Source organism: Botryllus schlosseri, chromosome 13, assembly GCF_051294905.1.
Source record: "Botryllus schlosseri isolate E-star chromosome 13, Bs_hap1, whole genome shotgun sequence".
NCBI lineage: Eukaryota > Metazoa > Chordata > Ascidiacea > Stolidobranchia > Styelidae > Botryllus > Botryllus schlosseri.
The window spans coordinates 19540326-19561066 of record NC_137248.1 but is presented as its reverse complement, the minus strand read 5'-3'; the positions used below and the strand labels follow the sequence as shown (position 1 = coordinate 19561066).

General features: G+C 40.3%; 1 protein-coding gene across 3 annotated transcripts; it reads left to right on the top strand.

Annotated features, from left to right (window-relative positions):
• Window positions 1-3641: 3641 nt before the first annotated feature.
• On the top strand, window positions 3642-13597 carry LOC145453818 (gap junction beta-2 protein-like). 3 transcript variants are annotated; one of them, XM_080331806.1, is made up of 10 exons: window positions 3642-4723; window positions 4783-4873; window positions 5173-5285; window positions 6546-6668; window positions 7569-7673; window positions 7731-7838; window positions 9332-9496; window positions 10509-10654; window positions 10769-10906; window positions 12419-13597. In XM_080331806.1, exons 1-10 carry the CDS (start codon window positions 4691-4693, stop codon window positions 12459-12461), a joined length of 1065 nt encoding a protein of 354 aa, XP_080187932.1. In that variant the 5' UTR covers window positions 3642-4690; the 3' UTR covers window positions 12462-13597. The 3 variants fall into 3 exon arrangements, with proteins under 3 accessions (XP_080187932.1, XP_080187931.1, XP_080187933.1); XM_080331805.1 differs by having other exon boundaries at window positions 3645-4723; window positions 10769-10902; XM_080331807.1 differs by having other exon boundaries at window positions 3652-4723; window positions 10524-10654; window positions 10769-10902.
• Window positions 13598-20741: the final 7144 nt, after the last annotated feature.

Genomic DNA, 20741 nt, shown 5'->3' with positions numbered 1-20741 from the left:
AACCCCCGAAGTAATTTCGCGTGAAAATAGGGATGTGTACATTCATCTTCCTTGGATTGGCCCGGTTTCTTATCGATTTGAGAAACAGATAACTTCAGCAGTCTACCGCTGTTATCCAGCGGTGAAAACCAATGTTGTTTTTACCACGATACCAATGTTTCCTGCAACCCGAAAGGACGTTCTCCCGGCTATAAAACAAAGCAACGTAATTTATGAATTCAAGTGCCACTGCGATTGTCGGTACGTAGGGAGAACTTCCAAACGGTTGCAGGACCGTATCAAAGAACACATTCCACCGTCTGTCAAATCTTATATCTCAAATTCGCAGCTTAACAATCCACTTGTTCTTGAACATAACCAGGCCATGGGTCAAAAATCTTCTATAGGCAAACATTTACTAGAAAATCATACGTGTGCTGCTAACTATCACGGGGACATGTTCTCTATATTGGCTAAGGGTCGCAATTTATTTCATTTGTCTGTTCTTGAGTCCACCATCATCACTATGAGCAAACCTAGTCTATGCCAACAGAAAGAATTTGTGTATCATTTGAAAATCGCGCATTAACTTGTTTTGCTTCGCTATCTCCATGCCAACGCTTCAGTTCTCTCGTTTTCCTAACTTTGTATATTTTCTGTGTTACGTCATAATTAGCGATATATATTGTTGCTGAACATAGTTATTCGAATTCTCGCATTATTGCTGACGATACTCCCCTGACGAGGGTCAGCCGAAAAGCTTAGGGAATAAAATGAATATTTTATTCAAATGTGTCATGAAGTTCTGTACTCCTAAGCGTCTCTTATTGTTAGCATGTTTCATTTTTATGGGCATGTATGACATGGAGACACTCAATCCGGTCTCTAGTTTGTTAGGACAGCGTTGCCATCACACCTCGTGTCAGGGGTGTGGTTGGGCTGCGTTGACAATCAGACATCATGTCTGAGGAGTGTTCGAACAAAGTTGCCACCCGGAAATCGTGTCTGGGGTGTGTTCGGATATCGTGTCTGGGACGTGTTCAGTTCAGACATCATGTCTGGGGAGTGTTCGGACTGCATTGCCACTAGGACGTCGTGTCTGGGGTGTAGGCTATTCAACATGTCCGGAATTTCGCTGTTTACTGCGTCCGGGAGAAAATGCTGATGCTGAAATATGCCTAAATGTCCGGAATTTTATAGGCTTGGAGGGGGCTGAAATTTTTCGTAAATCAACATAAACAATATCTTATTTTAGGGAAGAATGCTTCGGCCTCCTTAGGCCAAATTGGAAATGGAGTAAAGTTCGTAATCCACCGGATATGCAGCCTGCTGGTGCGGAGTGGCATTTCGGTCCATAACTAATGTTATCCGTGCGACATCATCTGATGATGTTGGGTTGCATTTAAAACAAAAATCAATTTAAAACAAACATGTTTAAAGCAAGGCCCTTATTAAAAAAAACTTGTTTTTTTGAAGTCATGGCGTCAATAATATTCAATTGTGACGTCATAGTCGATTGACATTGACAATTGAAAATATAGGTTAAATATATAGCTCCTTTGACGAAATATCTGTACTATTGCTGTAATGCTTTGATAGCAACGAAATACTCCTTGTTCATCAATAAACAGCTTTGTAGATAGGACATCCGCAATAAGAATGCGCCAAATCTGATAGTCGAGCTTCAAAAGCAGCATCGTCCGATTTATGACGACTGTCAGCCGACAATATTCGGGTTCCTTTCAATATGAATATACTATTCAGTTTTATATTGAAGTTCTGTACCTCCAAGAAGCTGTTCAAATAGTGGTTATGTATATCGCAGGATTAAATGGATTTCGTGGCGAGGTTTTAATCCCTGCATTGGTAAAAATTGGGGAAATACTTCGGAAATTTTTATTTCAAACGACTGTTCACTAATTTGATGAGACTGACAACTTCAAATCGAGAAGACATAACGAAGTCCCCCTTGTTGACCTTACTATCTCCATATTTTTATTTTGTCAAGAAACCTCAACAAAACGTCTCTAGACAGCAATATGTTTGTATCGGCAAGTTATTGGAGAATTGGCAATGAAAATGAATTTCCACACTACGATAGTTCATGTCAAACGATTATTATGATGATATGAGTCATGAGGTTATAGCAGTTGTGGTGCGAAACTGCCTCATGCTTTCTCAAATTAATAAATAAAATAAAAATTACGTTATCAACCATTTTAAAAATTTAGAGGTCTCGCGGACCCCCTGAAATTGCTTCGCGGACCCCTAGGGGTCCGCGGACCCCCGGTTGAGAACCACTGGTATAGGGCCTACTGAACGCACAAAATGTTAACACCGTATCCGATATAACTTCTCCGTATTACTCTTCGACTAAACTACGGCCATAAAATATCGGATAGGGGCCCAATGTCATGATATTTTAGAAAATGGGGTGTTCGACGAGTAAACGAAGGATTAGCATCGCACTTCCATAGGCCTATCAATACTATCATTTGTTCCCATGATGCGGGCGAATGAATATTCTTTAGAAAATTGATATATCCTGGGATGCATTGATTTTAATCAAGTTCTCTACACCTTCCGCGTAGCTCCATTTCCAGCTTTAGACAGTCCATGCGAGCGAATTACGATCGTTTAATCAACTACTTATTTACTTGAGTAGATTTAAAGTCAATAAATTCTAATTAAAGTAGTTTTAGGTTGCTTTTACAAGGACTACTTCTACTCGTACTCGAGTAGATTTTTGCGTCGCTACTTTTACTTTGGTAGCTTTCGTGACCACATCTGGTGACGTCATGTGTTCATGCCTCATTTTAAAACCCGCTAGGGGGCACTAAAGAGTGTCTGGACTTTGGCCCAAGACAATATGGTAACCCTGTTTTCAGACTGTGTTGCCACTCGGATATCGTGTCTGGGATATGTTCGGGCTGCGACTGACATTATTGTGAATATAAATATAACGACTGACCATATTTTAAACATGAGACTGACTATATTGTGAACAAGACTATCCCTATTGTGAACATCCGACTGACCTTATTTTGAAAAAAAAACGGCGCTTCTTCGATAGTAGGTAGACATCGAACAATATTTACCATGATCATCAATAAATGCTTCTCATGACCACGTTAAAATTTCTAAACGTCAAAATATTTTTTCGCTTTGTGTTTAGGGTTGGCCGGTTGGGGAAGGGTGATATTAGGGTTGGGGATGTTTTGGTTGAAGGTGGGTTAGGGTCAAAGTTGGGGTTAGGATATCCCAAGATTAGGGTTGGGGGAGCACGATATCCAACCCAATATCCCCCCTCTCCTAACCGTAATACCCCCCTTCCTAATCTTGGGACACCCTAACCCCAACTTTGACCCTAATCCACCTCCAACCCTAATATCCCCCTCCCAAACTACTACCCCGCCTCCTCTTATGATACCATTAGCCCAACTTTGACCCTAGCACTCTCCCAAGTCCCAACCCAAATATCCGTCTCTCCAAGCGCAAAAACAAATTATTTTGTTCATGAGAAACAGTCATCGGTGATCATGGTGAACATTGTTCGATGTCTACCTACTATCGATGAAGTGCCAAAAAAACTGCCCTTATTGTGAACATAATCGAACCAACCCTGTAGCAGAAATATAAAGATCGAACACTGTTAACGGTATCATATTTTACACGAGTACATGTATTTTCAAGGTTATTTGCAAATTGATGACTAAAAATTGCGGAAATGTAGGAGGGGGGCCCCTCATAAAATCAAAGTAAGCTATTTTGATGGGTGCAGAAATTTATTGTTTGACCATTGTTCACAGCACCATATTCTACATGGGTGGGGGCCTACATGTATTTTCACGGTTATTCGCAAAATTATAACTAAAAAGTGTAAATGTAAGAGTTGAGGCCCCTCATGAAATCAAATTGAGTGGAAGCAGAAATTTACGTTACCATATTCGAGTCCAGTCTACTTTCATGTCCACGAAGATATCAACATGACAAATCAGGGTTCCCCGTGAACATGTCAAAATTTGTGACGGTTACAATCGGGTTACGATTAGGGATTAGGTTGAGGTGTCATAAAATTAGGGTTGGGGGTAAGGGTTAGGTTGGGGCCGCATAAAATTAGGGTTGGGTAAAGTTAGCGGTTAAGGGTTAGTTAGGATATTATAAAGTTATAGGTTGGAGTAGCCTACAATGAAATTAGGGTTGGGGGAGTTTTAAAGTTGGGGGTTAGTGTAGTTTGGGCCGTGTTGGGGTATCGTATGATTAGGGAGTAATTATAAACTTAAATTAAACTTAGACATGTTCATGGGGAACTCTGATTGGTCAATTAGCCAAATAGCCATGTTGTCATGGATAAGAAAATATTAGACTAGACATATTCTACAATGGTGCATGGATTTTCACGGTTACTTGCAAAATAATACTGTAACAAAAATGAGATTTGATGATTGACCCCTCTTCAAGGTGTCTTAACATTGTATATACAATGGATGGTAATGGATACAAGGATTTCCGCTGTTATTCAGAAAAAGCTTACCATACTATAGACAAGTCGCATCCACTATAGCCTGCTTATCATTGTAGACTGTAGAGCTCTGGTGCTTTTTGCAGACCATAGACCTGTGTAAATAGTGTAATTCGGATAAGACAAGTTAGAACTTTACCCTGTGGGTAAGCGGTCCGCACTTGTGCGGATTCAAGTTACACTGCCGGGATGTGGCATATACTGGAAAAGATATCTGAACAGGTGTACGATACAATTATCAAAACTTCGTAGCTTTTCTGTCAACATTTGATCGCTTTCAGGTCACAAACTACAGCACGTGTCTGGGTCAGCTATGGTATCTTTGCGTGTTCGTATTTCGTCTCATTGTGGTGGTGACAATCGGTGGTGCTGGTAAGTTTGCATTCAAAATTTATATGTAATTTTTTATAAATATTTCGAAAACGGTTTTTGCGTGGATCAAATGGTAGAACTATTCCTGTTGAATATTTCTATACCCACTCGATCTTGCCCATATTGGAGCTAGTGCCTTGGTTTTGAGCACTTCCAAAGTGGGGTAACACAATACCTTAATTGCTTTGCTAGACTTCAGAGTACTGTTTACTTAGTGTTGTATCTTCGAAAACAAGCCGTGTCCCAAGTACATCGTTGAATAACGCACTAATGAGCAACAATATTTTTCATGTTTCCAGTTTACGGCGACGAGCAATCCGTCTTTGAATGCAGCACGATGGAACCCGGCTGTCGGATCATGTGCTTCAACGAATTCTCTAAACTATCTCATATTCGATTTTGGGCTTTCCAAGGTAGAATGTTTAAGGATAGGCTATCACAACATTGTTTGGTGCTCACTTGTGGTAATTTGGTGTCCATTATATCTAAATTTATTTGCCTTCATATAAGTTTATTCATCCATGTAACTGTATTCCAATTCATGGGGATGTAAAGCACGGGGACTGCATACGTCTTATAATCTGGCAAGCTTTTATGGCTGCCCACTGGGTCTTCAAAATACCCTTATTAATGGAGTGGGGTGACCTAATAATATTATAACGCCATCAATTATGCGATTCCATACTCAAATATACGCTATTTGAATTACAAACATGACTTTACATTTGGAAACGACATACATTAGTAGACATATCATAGTGAGTATTAATAAACAAGCTATTACATATATAAAAGTGTTGGATAGATGGAATCTACAATAAATACAGGCCGAATAGTGACCTACTTTGAAAAACTACTGTTTTATTATTGACATTACATAATGTTCGCTCAGCTTTATATTGCAAATCGATGTGTGTTTGCAGTGGTCAGTGGGATGTCAGTCAGTCCACAAAATTATTTGGACAGCTGGAACCGGGAATTTGAATGATTGGTTGTCACGTTCTCTCAAATCGTGCTCGCTTGATTGAGTACTAAACTCGGAGTCATCATTTTCTCATGCACCACTCGTATATCGATGGCGCTGAACATTGAACAACCATACATCGTAAATCTGGTCCATGGTCGAATTAGGGAATATGTAGGAACGTTCAGTGTGTCCGATAGCCTACGAGGGTAGGCCTATACAACGAGTCCGTGATCTACGAATAGCTACTTGAAAATATACTTAACTGGCATTATAGCTGAGACAAACGTCCTTACGAATGAGCCGTTGACTAGCAGTTGAACAGAGGACCACTGCTTTTTTCCAGGTATATTGTACGGATAACTCAATTGATAGGTTTTTTATCACACATACGAGTCTCTCTAGTTAATATACGATATACATTGTCACATTGAGTAACATACCATGTAAGAATAGAGACCACATGTCTTTTTCGCAAGTCCATATGCCCGGGAAGAGTATCTGCGTCTAATGCATTAGCGTACTCCTTGTGGTTTTTGATCGCATCATGCATGGAAAACGAGAACTCTGTTTCAAAGTTAGTGTGTGGTGACAGAGGTCAAATTCTCATGTTCTAGCGTGCTACTTGCTACTAATTTCATCATGTATGGACGGTGGACAGTGATTACATCCGTACTGGGTTACTACACCATGTTTCTGTCGCTGCAGCTTCTGGCGATCGCTGTACCAGTTGTTATATTTCACTTTTACTCAATGATCGTTGTCGGACAAATCGAGAAACTCCGAAAAGATGAAGCCATCAAAGCGGAGGAAGGCGAAATGGATTCGATGGTACGATTGTGGGTAACAGCATAATTTCAAGTATGGAATATTCCATCTTCATAATAGGGTGATTGATAACTGTGTGGCGGGGCAACATTAAGTGGAATGAGTTCCTAATGTGAATCAGGCACGTATCCACTATGTTCAATCGGCCGTACCTAGTGCCCATGGTTGGCATTGGGAAGGTGGCTATTGTTCATAATAGCAATGATTTTGACATCCTGTGCAGTTCTTTTTTCCAACTGAGGAATGTTGAATGCAGGGTTGTAACCATGTCACAAGTCAATGTCACTTATATAGTTTTGACTACATTTTCAATTCATTTCCGAGCCGGGTCCGAGTCATAGTGTTATGACTCGAGTCCGAGTCCAAGTCATTGTGTTCATTGTTCAGTTTTGAGTTCAATCCAGTTAAAACCACTTTTTCCAACTCTGCTCGAGTGATATAGAATGGCTTGCATCCATAATTATCCTCAGTCCTAGCAGTTTTTGGAAGAACCAGGACTGAAGGACCAAATACCACTAATCTGTGAATTTGTTTACAATTCTTCGTAATAACAATGAAATGAGTGGCTGTCCTAGTCCCGAGTCATATGACTTGGTTCGAGTCATGTACAATGACTCGAGAACAAGTCAAGTCAATACACAAATTGACTCGAGTCGAGTCTAGTCACTTGAAGCATTCGGAAAAATGACTCGAGTCAAGTCGAGTCACCAAAAATCGTAACTCGAGTCATTGCAACCCTGGATGAATTTATCGTTGAACAGTTCGGTTATGCATGATATTAATATATCCTTGACATATATATAATATCCACCTGAAAATACCAAAGTTAATTCCTAACATCAATGTTCTCCACATGAATGCCTGTCGTGGAACATGATGTTGTTATGTTATTATTATTCTTAGTATGATCCCAGCCACGAAAGGGACTTCGAGAAAATGGCTCGCAGACGAAGAAGTATCGGACATGTGAAGGTCAAGAAAATCTACGCCGGCGGTGACTTAAAAGAGGTACATTCGACAAACACACACAGAAGTGTAATGTAAACGGGACCCGTGATGTTTTAGATTCCCTTCACAAATAAAATCCACACCGCCTACTTCTTGAGCATCATCGCGAGACTGGTTGTGGAAGGAGTGTTCATATACTTGGCATATTATCTGTTCAAATTTGTGGTGAGTTCTATCATTTGATATGGTACGTCTCGGTAATTGTGCGGCTTACACCGTCATCTGGCCTACATTTTGTGACCAACCCATCACAATTGCAGTGTCGATTAGGTACATTTGTGGAAACATCTCACACTGCGACCTATAGGCTACACCTTCATACAAAATTTCCCACCGTCAAAGCTGCTTCCTGGGGTCGTCGGCTTTGTATAGCGACTACTAGTTGTGTCATTGGTCATTTTGAAGTAGTCACAAAGAGACACGCTGTAATTTCAAAAGTGACCATCTCCGGTTAACTGCTAGAAGCATGCGTAGTAGGCCTACCTCTGATAAAATGTCACCTGTCCCTGATCATTCCACCTAATCTTGTATGCCTTTCAATACAGAATTGCATTTTCAGGATCTCAATCGTGTTATGTAAAGTAATGATGAATGATGAAACGAAATGCATACACATGAAAAAAGCAACGTTTACAAATACAAAATTGAATTTTCAGGACCCCAAATCATGTGCATAAGAAATATTCATAATGGACAACAAAAGCAGTGTATGGAAGAAATCACAATGCTAGGTATCAGTTCATGTCATCATCAACATGGAAAAAGTGTTTGCATAATGTCCTTCATGATTGTTTTATACTTCAACCGGGTTCACATCATTTGTTTCCTGCTCTGGAGAAGTGGGCAATAAATCTAAATGTTCAAAGCGTATTTTACAGCAATTTTATTGGAATTTAGGATAAAAAATTAAACTCAATTCAAAGATACACCACAATTATCAGTGAATATGTAATTATCGAATTTTAACATAGAATGGCAACGACTAATTTTGCAGCATCGTTCCACTTTGCTGAGGCTGGATTCTGAAATGTTTCCCCGCGACTGTAGTACTTCTGGCAATTTAGAAGTTATCATCCAGAGTGCAAAATTTACTGAATCTGGTTTTGATCAAAAGCTACTGTCGCGCTGATTCCGGAAATATAAATTTAAATGTGGTCTGAGCTTCGGAACTTGACCAAAATCTCCCTCAACATCTGAGATCTGCATTGTTCAGAACAATCAGGTTACCGCAAAGCAATGACCCATTGTGGATTTCCGATTGTTTGGACAATGCCGATATTTTAGACTTGGAGGGCGATTCCAGCTCCTGATAGTACCAGCGTAGTTCCAGTGCCTAGTCATATTTTAATTTATATTTATGTTGCTCTACTACGGATCTGATGGATTGTGTCAGCTTTTCATGGGCACACGGCACCACCCGAGTCACTAATAGCTGCTCTTCAGAGGGTAACTATCTTGTGTGTTGTAAATGATAGTTTTTTGGAGCTGGTTTTGTGTATACTATATGCCATGGCGCAGCGCCATAGTGCTGGTGATGCGATGAACAATGCATCTGTGTCATGATAGAGCCTGTTTGGCCAGTAAGTTGTTGTTCTTTATTCCTTTAATTTCTCAGTTCTTCAATACTTCGAACACTAACCTGTACCCCGTTCCTGCAGGATATCACAAACTTGAAAATGGACAGTGCATTGGATTTCATATGGATTCGCATACCAGCGATGTTTTCATGCACCGCCACTTCTTCCGCAGTAGAAAATGCGTGCTATAACGCCATTGTCGTCAAGAAGAATGGCCATGTACCATGCTGGGTTTCCAGGCCGTGGGTGAGTGATTTGTTTCGATTTTCGACTGCGGGGTCGCTTTAATTCGTTAAGACATATGTGTAACATTTTCTAGTTCTGTTATATGTCTACAAATAGGCTACATGCAAATCGCATTGCAAGAGGCCCTATATTGTGAATTCCTATGCACATTTCAAGTTGGTTACTAACTTCAAATCGCAGTGGTTTGTTTTCATAATCCTATTATGTTGTTCATTCGCATCCACCGTACAATAGAGTTATGTGACTTGGTTCTTTTCCTCCGAGATACAGTTATCTTCCTGTGGGATCTGTATATTTGTCATCAATGAACTGGTGGCTATCGCACCATATGCACAAATATCGGTTTTACAGGGTATCATATCTGTTCAACAACATATCGTTAATCACCATATATCGTTAGCCAGCTCTAGTTAGCAGCGTCCTAATTTGGGTGCCTTGAGGTCGTCTTTTATCAAAATACGCCAACCAAGTATGTGCCTACAGAAGGAGTTCGTGTACCATCTAAAAATAGTGCGTTGAGCTTAAGCGATCATTTCGCTTCGATTATTCGAAATTACATGCCGGTGATGTCATCTTTTGTGATACGATTTTTCATACTCAATGTTCAATTCTCTACTAGTTGCTGACGATTATCCCTGACGAGTGTAAGCCGAAAATATTCGAGTTCATTTCAATATGAATATACCATCCAATTGTATATAGAAGTTCTGTACCTCGAAAAACTTCAAATTTACTTAGAAAATGAATGGAAATTATTCAGTTGTCAAGCTCTCATGTTTGCTCAATGGTCAGTCAGACTATCAACTTATGCAAAGTTTCAAATGTTCAAGTGTTCAAATGCCTGTAGGTGGCATCTAGATATGTTATCCCTCCCTCTCACTCACTCGCCTTTTTACCATTTGTGGCTATCGTTTTACCTGCGAAGAATCAGAACATGGCTCAATATTGCAGGAAAAAATAATTTACCTACAACAGCAATTGTTAAATTATCTCTAAAATAATAATGGCGCAGATTTTTCAATACCAGGAAAAAACGATATACATACGATACATGAACGTCATGAGTGTGATATGTTTCATCCTTTGCGCCTTGGAACTGATCTATCTGACCGTAAGATGGCTGAAGAGCTCCTCGCGAAAACGCCGTTCTCCGAAGAAGTAAGATGAATTATTTTGTCGGACAGATAAATGAGCCCAAAGCAAGTAAAACGCCTTTTGAAGCGTGCGAAATATTGTGAAATAAAGTGAAATATGAATGATATGAAATTTCAGCTTACTTCTGAACGGTCTTCACAAACATGGCCATCGTCACGATTCAGTATTTGACGGCACCGGGCCCAGCGCTCACCATATGTATCATGAAACTCTTTATCCGACTCTTGCAGTGCCGATTCGACACGGCGGCAGTGAGTATGTATTGGGTTTACTGTTAGGTGGCTCGGTCTCATGTCAGGTGGTGGTGGCGTAGCATACTACTAACACTATTATCATACAAGCTAGGCCGGTGGCTCCCAACCTTTTCGGATGTTGAAGCCTCATTTCAAACTTCATGCATGAAAACACTCGAATAGGCTACTTGAAACGAAAATTCAAAGGTAGCTGGCGTACCTCTGGATCTCACCATGCAGCTAATTTAACAGCATGCACATATAGGCTTCTATATATTCTATATTGGTTATTTTAGCATTGATAGACGCATATTGGCGAGTGCTCTACATTGAAATACACTGAAAATGCTTAATGTGACTACATCACACTATTATGTCATTATGTGATAGCCCTTCAACATTCCAGCACTTGAAGCAAAGTTTGCAAGGGATTATACACGCGGAGTAATATTAGGATTACCATATTTTGGAAATCTAAAAAGAGGACACTTTTTCAGAAATTTGAGACTTGCAAAACCAGAGAGGAATTCTCAAAAATCGGTGAATTTTTCCCACTATGTGATCGGTTGACTAAAAAAAAAGGTCAACTTTCCGCTCAGAGCTCAAAATACCGTTTTCCTCTCCACATTGCTAGGTGGTTGACTAAAAATAAAAAAAAGGTAAACTTTTCGCTCAGAGCTTAAATCACCGTTTTTCACTCCGAAATACCCGCCGGAGCGTCACATCTGTGCTAATTTACGGCATATCACTCGCATTTTGCTCTAAATGTGACCTAAATTTTCAAAAAAGAGGACAAAAGGGCGTCCTCCGAGGACACTTTCAAAAAGTCAAAAAAGAAGACAAATCGTCTTACGTATGGTAAACCGAAGTAATATAGGACTTATTGCAATTTATACTTGACTATGAGCCGTTATTTTGATGTTAGTAGAATTGTGTCGAAACTTACTCTTCACAGAAACGATATATAAAGGTCTATGACCAGCAGTACTCAAGATATACTCTTGTCTAACGGGCATTCATCCATACGATTGACGATAGTCTGCAAGAATTCTCTTTCCTGGTTATCAGAAGTGTCCTTGGACGGCTTTCGACTTAACTAATATCCCTCATTTTAGCATTCATACACAGAAATTGACTATAACCATTCATAAAAACAAACAAGAAGTGTTAATCTAATATATCCTCATGGCGTTTTTAGAGGTCAATCAGGTTATGGTATATTAACAACGCCAATGACTAATAATAATGGTACATTTGACTAAAATAAGTCATTTGAGACCTAGAGGTAGTACGCGGTGCATTAAAAAACAAATTAGTGGCATGCGACCTGAAAAAGTTTGAGAAACCAGCTGACGTGAGATGTTGGCAATCTAATGCTAATCTTATTTCGTGAAATTTTTCAATGCTGAAATTTTAATTATAATATAATTTCTGGGTTTCTTGAAAATGCTACCGGAGAACTGTATAGTGCGAATTTAGTCCCGCACTTAATGTCTCGGCCGCAATATGAACCCCTCGTTTTGTCTTCGCTCAGGATACGTAGAGTCAAAACGGTCACGCACAGCGAGTATGTATAAGCGATGAGGATGACGTCATGGAGGGACTGGAGCATGAATCTGTGGTCAGCGTGAGGAGTGCCACGCATCAGACCGAACGATTTTGAGAACTGCTATTCACCCGATTTTTCGCGCTACCTTTTTTCATTCATTCATTTCATTCGATTGCAAACGGTGCCTACGTTTTGCACAGATGCCTTGCCAGGTGTACATATCGAGGAGTGCTTGTAATATTGTTGGAAAGGTACTTTTTCTTTCTTTATGGGAGAATCAAAATAAGGTGTTCCTCACTAGTTTTATCGCCGCTTCATAGGGCGGCGATGTACTGTAAATATTTAACCGACTGCATTTTGGTACACTTTGATCGTACTTGAAACTGTGCTTTAGTTGACATTCTGGGTATATGCTCTATGATGAGAAAACAGTGTTCAGATTTTTTACGACATCATGACTGCAATCCGTGCTGTGCAACGAAATAAGTTATTGCCAACCAGAACTTTCATATTATACTTTTCATTGAACTTAGCCTTAGTGAAATTTCGATCACGACATCATTTCTTGCCTCTGAAATTGTTTTGTTTGTTAGCTTTTAGTGCGTCAATCATGAGTTAATGTGTCTCACGTTAGCGTCGTTAGGTTTCTGAAGCTACGTCGTCAGTTTCATTTTACAATGCTTGGTTGATGCCAACTGGGTTTTTTCGTTACAATGTTGAAAATGTTCGTTTTTAAAATGGTCCATGAAATTATTCCAATGTGGAATATTTAGTGCTTACTCATTGTGTGAACCTTGAATCTGTGCTGTGTCGTGGAACGGCGTTCTTCAAACATTATTGTCAATTGCTTTACTGTGTACAATCTGAAGCCGCTGTTTTGTCGATCATTCATGTATTTCTCGCTACGAGATTCAACTTTACCTGTGGTTACTCCGTCAATTGCATCCTGTATTAACTTTTGTATCACGGATGCGAAGCTGCAGCACCTGAAAAAATAGATACTGGTTACGAAACATGTTGCATGTATCAAGCTGTGGGTCATATCTTGATATATAAGTTGGAGGGTGGATTCGTTGTATTCATTTCATTCAAAAACATCAGTTCGTTTGTTCATTCCATCGCTTGCAAACATTTCTGGTGCAAATATAGTAGAGGGTTACCATGTTTTTGTAGCTAAAATTCAGGAGTCTTTAGCGCCCACTAGCGGGCTCTACAATGAGGCATGAAGGCACTGTCTTTCGATATGACGTCACACTATCGAATGTATAGGAGTGGAGCGGAACATATAGGTCTCACATCGGACCATCTCTGACACAGATCTTGGGACGACCATAGTACGTTGTAATGACTATATAGCGATATTTTGGTGACTCGACTTGACTCAAGTCGTATTTTTCGAATGGGTGAAATGACTCGAGTGAGCGTTTGTATTGACTGTAATTGTACTCTAGTCATTGTGCAGGACTCGAACCAAGTCATATGACACGCGACTAGGACGGCCAATAGACAGACAATTTCATTGTAGCACCGCAGAATAGAAAATGTCACCACATTATTGGTGTTTCTTTTATCAGTCCCGATTCTTGGGAAATAAGCCGAAAACTGTCAGGGATGAGAAAAATCACGATATTATGAATGCCAGCCATTCTGTAATACTCCATCAGAGCAATTATATATATATCATTGATCAGAGTTGAAAAAAGTGGGTTGAACCGGATTGAACAGAAAACTGAACACAATGACTCGGACTCGAGGCACAACACTATGACTCGGACTCGACCCTCTATACCAGGGCTGGCCAACCTTTCTGGCCAAAGGGCCACATTCGAATGACGGACTTATGCGCGGGCCACCATCCGCGCGAAGCGCGAAAATTTTTGAGGTTCATAGGTCAATAATATTGTCACTTGACAATATTGCGGGCCTGCTGTATATCGCTGGGCTAAGTTTGCGAGGACTGGGCTACTCGGCGCATGGACATATCGATATCGAAAGCTGCGACCAACATGCGTCAATCATTTCGTGCCTAGGTTTCATAGTCGACGGTCTTACTGCGAGCGCAAACACAAGGTCGCATATGTTGAACGACACTTTGTCTCGTAATCGCGAATATAGTTAGACTCAATCTGATACATTAGGTCAGTGGTTCCCTACCTTTTTCGACTCATCGCCCCCTTTTCAAGCTCAACGCCGATCATCGCCCCCCAAATTTTGTGAACCAAAAAATTGGTATACAAGCTGTAAGCACCGGCGGGTTGACTAAAAAATGGTCAACTTTTCGATTCGATGTCGAATTTTCCACTTTTGCAACTGAATTTTCGTGGGTTGACATAGAAAAACAAGTCATTTCTCCGACTTGGCTCTCTCATTTTCGCCCCCCTGGACAGCCAAATCGCCCCCTGGGGGCGATATCGCCCACGTTGGGAACCCAATATTAAAAACAAGAAATCGAGTGACAACATATTCCGTTAAGCTTGCAGAGAATTTTTACCCTTGACAAATATATCGCAAATTAATCTGCTTTATTGTAGTGTACGAAGATATACCAATATGTGAATGGCTGATGGATCTTTTAATGCGTCGGAACTGATATTTTAGTAACCACATCTCAAGTATTGCGGCAAGACTTATCAAATTTTTGGTTGGTCTTGCAATTTCAAAATCTGTGCAATCCATTTTTGATGATATTGGAAATTACCTCGCGGGCCACTCAAAACCTTCTCGCGGGCCACGGGTTGGCCGGCCCTGCTCTATACTCACTGACTTAGTAGTGAATTGAAAACGGTTTAACTTGACTCGAGTCAAACCTAAAAGCAGTGAGATTGACTTGGTTACAACCCAGCCGTCATCGATAAAACTTCTTGGAAGCTTACTATAGCCGATTCATCTGCTGTCTGTTAAGTTTTGTGAATGAATTCTGTCAATGATATTGGTTCTTCAAGAATACACCCGAAATTGCTATTTTTGGTGATCAGCAAAATCATATTCTTTTCCGCACATCAGCTAAAATTAGAGAAGGTCAAAAGGCTACGCAGGTATACCAGTATTGGTATTGCCTTTGAAGCAGCCCAAAACTACTTCAAGTAGAATTTATCTTTGAAACTATACTCAAAGGAGAGGACGTAGTTTATTTTTGTCCTCGATGTTTTTGCGGCATATACACCGACTCATGATACACATACACACGATCTGTACATTCATATGCAGCATACCTCGAGTGCATTTGCCGCTGGACAAGGGAAGTTTTTTCGATTAAGAATGTGTCATTTTTATGTCAAAAACGTTTATCAGGCCAAACTACTTCGTAAGGACACACAGCTCCACCCAGAAATGAAGATAAGTAGTACAATTTTAACATTATGTCCGATGATACCTAATTAGCATGTAAGGTGAAAACCAAGTTTTTTTAGGCCAAAAAATGTCAAAATTTCGATTTTGTAGGTCAAAATCTTCCTGTTATCCAGGTAAAAAATCGCCCTAACGATGACTATTTCGAAACTGCTTACTTACATTAGTATTCTTCGAAAACATGAAATCATACTCCTGGACTTGAAATAGTTCGAAGACGTTCCAGAAAGCATTTCTACTCATACTGTGATAGAATTTCACATCACCACTACTCCAGTAATTTTGTTCAGTACTTTGCCAGCTCTGTTACTCATATGTCATCAAGTAGTCTACTGATAATAACCGTGAGTCCCATGGCCCTGTACTCGGTCATTATGCTTGTGATACCTTTTCTGACAGCCCTTGCTTCAAGTCTCAATCAATAATTGTCCCAAAGTTGGACGAAAAGATGCCAGATCATTTTTAATGTGATGTAGATCAGAACTGGCATTAAATTTTTTTGTGGTTGCATAAAAGTTATACAATTTAACTTCAAACATCTTTTATACTGTTATGACGTCTTTGTGAGTAATACTGAAATGCTAGACTCCAAGCCTAATACTTGATTCATATTGGAATCACTCAGGCCTACTCGATTTAGCCCAGCCCTCTCCTCAACAACTGAAAATCCGGATCAGGTGATCTATTGGACGAGTCTAGGTTTATGTCCTTGACGAACTCACCTCAGGACACCTGGAAGTGGGCTACTGCCCCACTCCAACTACCCTCCTCAATAAGCAAAATCTTGCCATAAGCTCACCTTAGGACACCAAGAAGTAGGCTACCGCTTCACTCCAACTACCCACCTGAATAAGCAAAAGTGATGAGACTAGTCGAATTTCTGCGACAGCCCGAGGGCGTCTCACACACCCTACGACTCTCATCTCTTCAGACAGTCGAATTGGAGATGAAGACAAGATTAAAGAACGAACAAAATATAATAAAAGAACTCAAATATAAGACAAAGACAAAGTTATTCAGGCAAAATATACAAAAATACAAGACAATAAAACATCAACGACGAGAACATCAAGAACGAGAGAAATATAATAAAAGAACTCAAATATAAGACAAAGTAGAAACATAGACACAAAAATATTAAAGTAAAAAATACAAAATACAAGAATAAAAGACAATACAAAACAGCGGTTTTGAAGTTTGAAGCACAAACGTGCAAAAACTGATATTTCAACATCAAAAAACTGTTGACGGAGATATGTCGATCTTCGTACTGGGGTGGTGGGGTGATGGGAAATCAAGTTTGACGACTTTTGCCCTAGAGTCATGAAACTAGACAGGGTTTGAATTTTATTAAAAACACAGCTTTCCACAGCCAGATAGTGTAGTGGTATTATCCACAGCTGCAACATCAATGGGTTGCGGGTTCGAGTATGATGGAGGCAGACTCCAGAATCTCTACCTAAGTGTTGGAGGTTTATCCAGGCTCCTCCTCGCCATCTCATCTATGTAAGTGGCGTCTTATAAAAGCCTAGAAGTGGGCCGTGCTACAAGTCTGCAGATACGGGATTAACATGAAAAGTGGCCAGGTGTAAATGACTATAGCAGTAGACAAACACCATGAATACCTCAAAACAAACAAACAAACAGCCTAGGCTTAAAGGGTACGGTATTAATAGGCAGTGGGTATTAGTCACAAACTGTTTTCCGCAACTGCAGAATTGATTCCCAGAGCAAGTTCATCTCGTTTGAAGAATTAGGCCATGTTTTCATGAGAAGCGTGCGTTGTTCCTAAACTTCAACCTCACTGGACATTTGTTGCAACTCTCGCGACTAACTTTCTCGTATTTTGAGAGCATCGCTACGCTATCAATTACAAGTTGTTATGACATGAACGTCACACGATCATAGCGTTCTGTTATCACACTTGTTAAAACTACCAATCTAGGTGGTTAACGGTCAACCAAGCACTGGTTTTTGAGCAGTTCCAGTTTCTAGTTGAGCGAACAATTATAAAACATGTGTTTTGTTTGGCTTAAATCGAGGCACCCATATGCTGTTTAGTGAGTGTGAGTTGGTGTAGCCAGCGCACACACCCACAAGGATGTTAAAGTACGCCGCATTTCATGGTGATTTGCTTCAAATCACCCTATCCCGCTTTTGAAGCATTGATTAGTATCGCTCAAGTCAGTACGGTCATACCAAACACGGCGTCAATGAAAACAGGCCCTTGGAACAGTAGCTCCCAACATTGAGCTCTGTAATCCATAGCGGTAGGGTTACCATATACCCTTTTTTAGTTGCGCGTGTGCAATCGCCCAGCAGTCAACTCTATAAAGGAGGATGAATTGCCAAAAAGGCGGACATTTTGGCGTCCTCGGATAACATTTTTCATTTATTGAAATGGATGGACAAATCCTCCTAAAGTAGGACGTATATACACAGTGGGGCATGTAACTTGAGCACAGATGCTACGATACCGACCAATCGCTATCGTCAGACAGCTCTAAAAAATAGTGGAAATATCAAAGTCGCCTCGATTAACGTAAACGGACTAACAAGCAGACTGGAAGACTTAGACCAGTCCATACTCAAATCGAAGTTGGATATATTGCTCATACAAGAAACCCACAGAATTGATAAGCCAGTCACGACCGAATGTGCAGCAAAACAGGGATTTACTATACACTTCAAATCGACAAGAAAAAGAAGGCAATTCGACGGTACAGCTATAATGATGAAGAAGGACTGCCAAGGTAAAATCCTTACACATACTATTATCATAAAAAACCGGGCCCAATGCCTCCTAATCCAACTCGACCAATGTCCAATAGCCGTTCTGACGCCTACATCCTATCCGGGCACAAAGGCCCAGCCCGTAAAAATAGAATTGACTTCCTGACCGCGCTAAAAGACTATACCAATGAAATTGACGACCCCATAATAATGGGAGGTGACTTTAATACCATATTAGACAAAAGAGATAGGAAAGAAAAAAAGAGCTTCGAAATTATAAGTGGGACAAGAATTCTCCAAGAAATAATATCGGAATTCTACATAAATACCCCAAGGTTGAAATATTCACCGACGTGACTGCTAAAAGCAGCAGAAGAATCGACAGAATTTACGTAACAAAAGAAATAGCTGATGACGTCACCCACTTGGGTCACGAAAACAACAACGTAGCGGACCACATAAGCCCCACCATGACCCTCAGACTCCAACCAGTAACGAAATGGAATAAGAAAAAATGGAAATGTAACATCGATCTAATATCAGACAAGATATATATAGCCAATTTTATCAATACGGAAGAAGCAAACCTAGACAAATGCGAAACACTCCAAGAGTGCTGGGACGAACTGAAAAGAAAACTCGCTAACCCAAGTAAAAGGTATGAAATAGATAAGAGCAAATAGACTGACCCGAGTCTAAAATACCATAAAGTAAGAGGAAAACTTACAATGCTAACCCGCTCTGATACTTTTGAAGGGGAGAGAAACTCACATCAATCGCTATGGGCGCGGTTCCAAAAAAGAATGAAACTTACCGACATGAAGGAGCTACAACTAGACGACGGGACAACAACAACAGACAAGTCCAAGATCGCTAACCATGTTAAATCCTTTTACTCAGAGCTCTGGACGCGTCACCTTGACGACAACACCGAACAGCAGGTCGAATACATAGCAGAATACGAAACGAACCCAACCCAGCAACAAACGCCCGGAGTGCAATTGTCGGTACGAAAGGAGGAGGTACTGGAAGCCCTCAAATCCATGAAAAAAGGGAAATCACGAGGGCCAGATGGCCTCACGGTAGAATTTTACATCACGGTATGGAAAACAATTGGCACCAAACCAATTCAAATGCAATACTATTTGGAAATATACCCAAAAGATGGAACGAAGCCAGAGTAACCCTGATTCACAAAGGGAAAGAAAAAACAAACCTTAAAAATTGGAGACCGATATCACCACTGAATATAGATTATAAGATCATGGCTAAAATTCTGAATTCCAGGCTATCCCAAGAGATCCAAGACTGCATCTTCGAATCGCAAAAAGCAGGAATCCCAGGAAGACAAATGGACTCCATCCTCAACAACATCCGAGCTACAATACGTCACCAGAAAGAAAAGCGAACAGAAGGATACCTGATGACAATAGAGACAAAAAAAGCCTTCGACAAGGTAGACCACTGCATGCTTTTTAAAATCCTTGAAAAACTACCGTCTCCCCCCAGACCCTAAATGCCATCCGGGCAATATACAACAAACCGACAGCTACGATAGAGATAAACATCCAACAAGTAGCCAACATACCATACACGAGAGGCATCCGACAAGGATGTCCTCTCAGTATGACGCTATATGCCATCAGCGCAGATCCCATGGCCCGTAGAATAAACAATAACAACTCGATAAGAGGAATAGGAATCAGAGGAACATCCCACAAGATCGCCGATGACATCACCTTATACTTAGATACTTGTTTTGAGTTCTTCTATTATATTTCTCTCGTTTTTGATGTTGAAATACCAATTTTTGCCAGGTTTTGCTGGGTCATTTTCAAAACTGCTGTTTCGTATTGACTTGGTGTTTTTGTATTTTGTATATTTTACTTGAATAACTTTGTCTTTGTTTCTACTTTATCTTTGTCGCATATTTCAGTTCTTTTATTATGTTTCGTTCGTTTTTGATGTTGAAACACCAATTTTGGCCAGGTTTTGCTTGGTCATTTTCAAAGTAGGCCATGTTTTCACGAGAAGCGTGCGTTGTTCCTAAACTTCAACCTCACTGGAGATTTGTTACGTGTTCGTTATCGTTCTCGCGGCTCAGTTTCTCCCATTTTGAGAGCGCCCACACACTGAAAGTTGTCATTCGCTACGCTATCGATTACAATTTTTTATGACATGAACGCCACATGATCATAGCGTCCTGTTATCACACTTGTGAAAACTA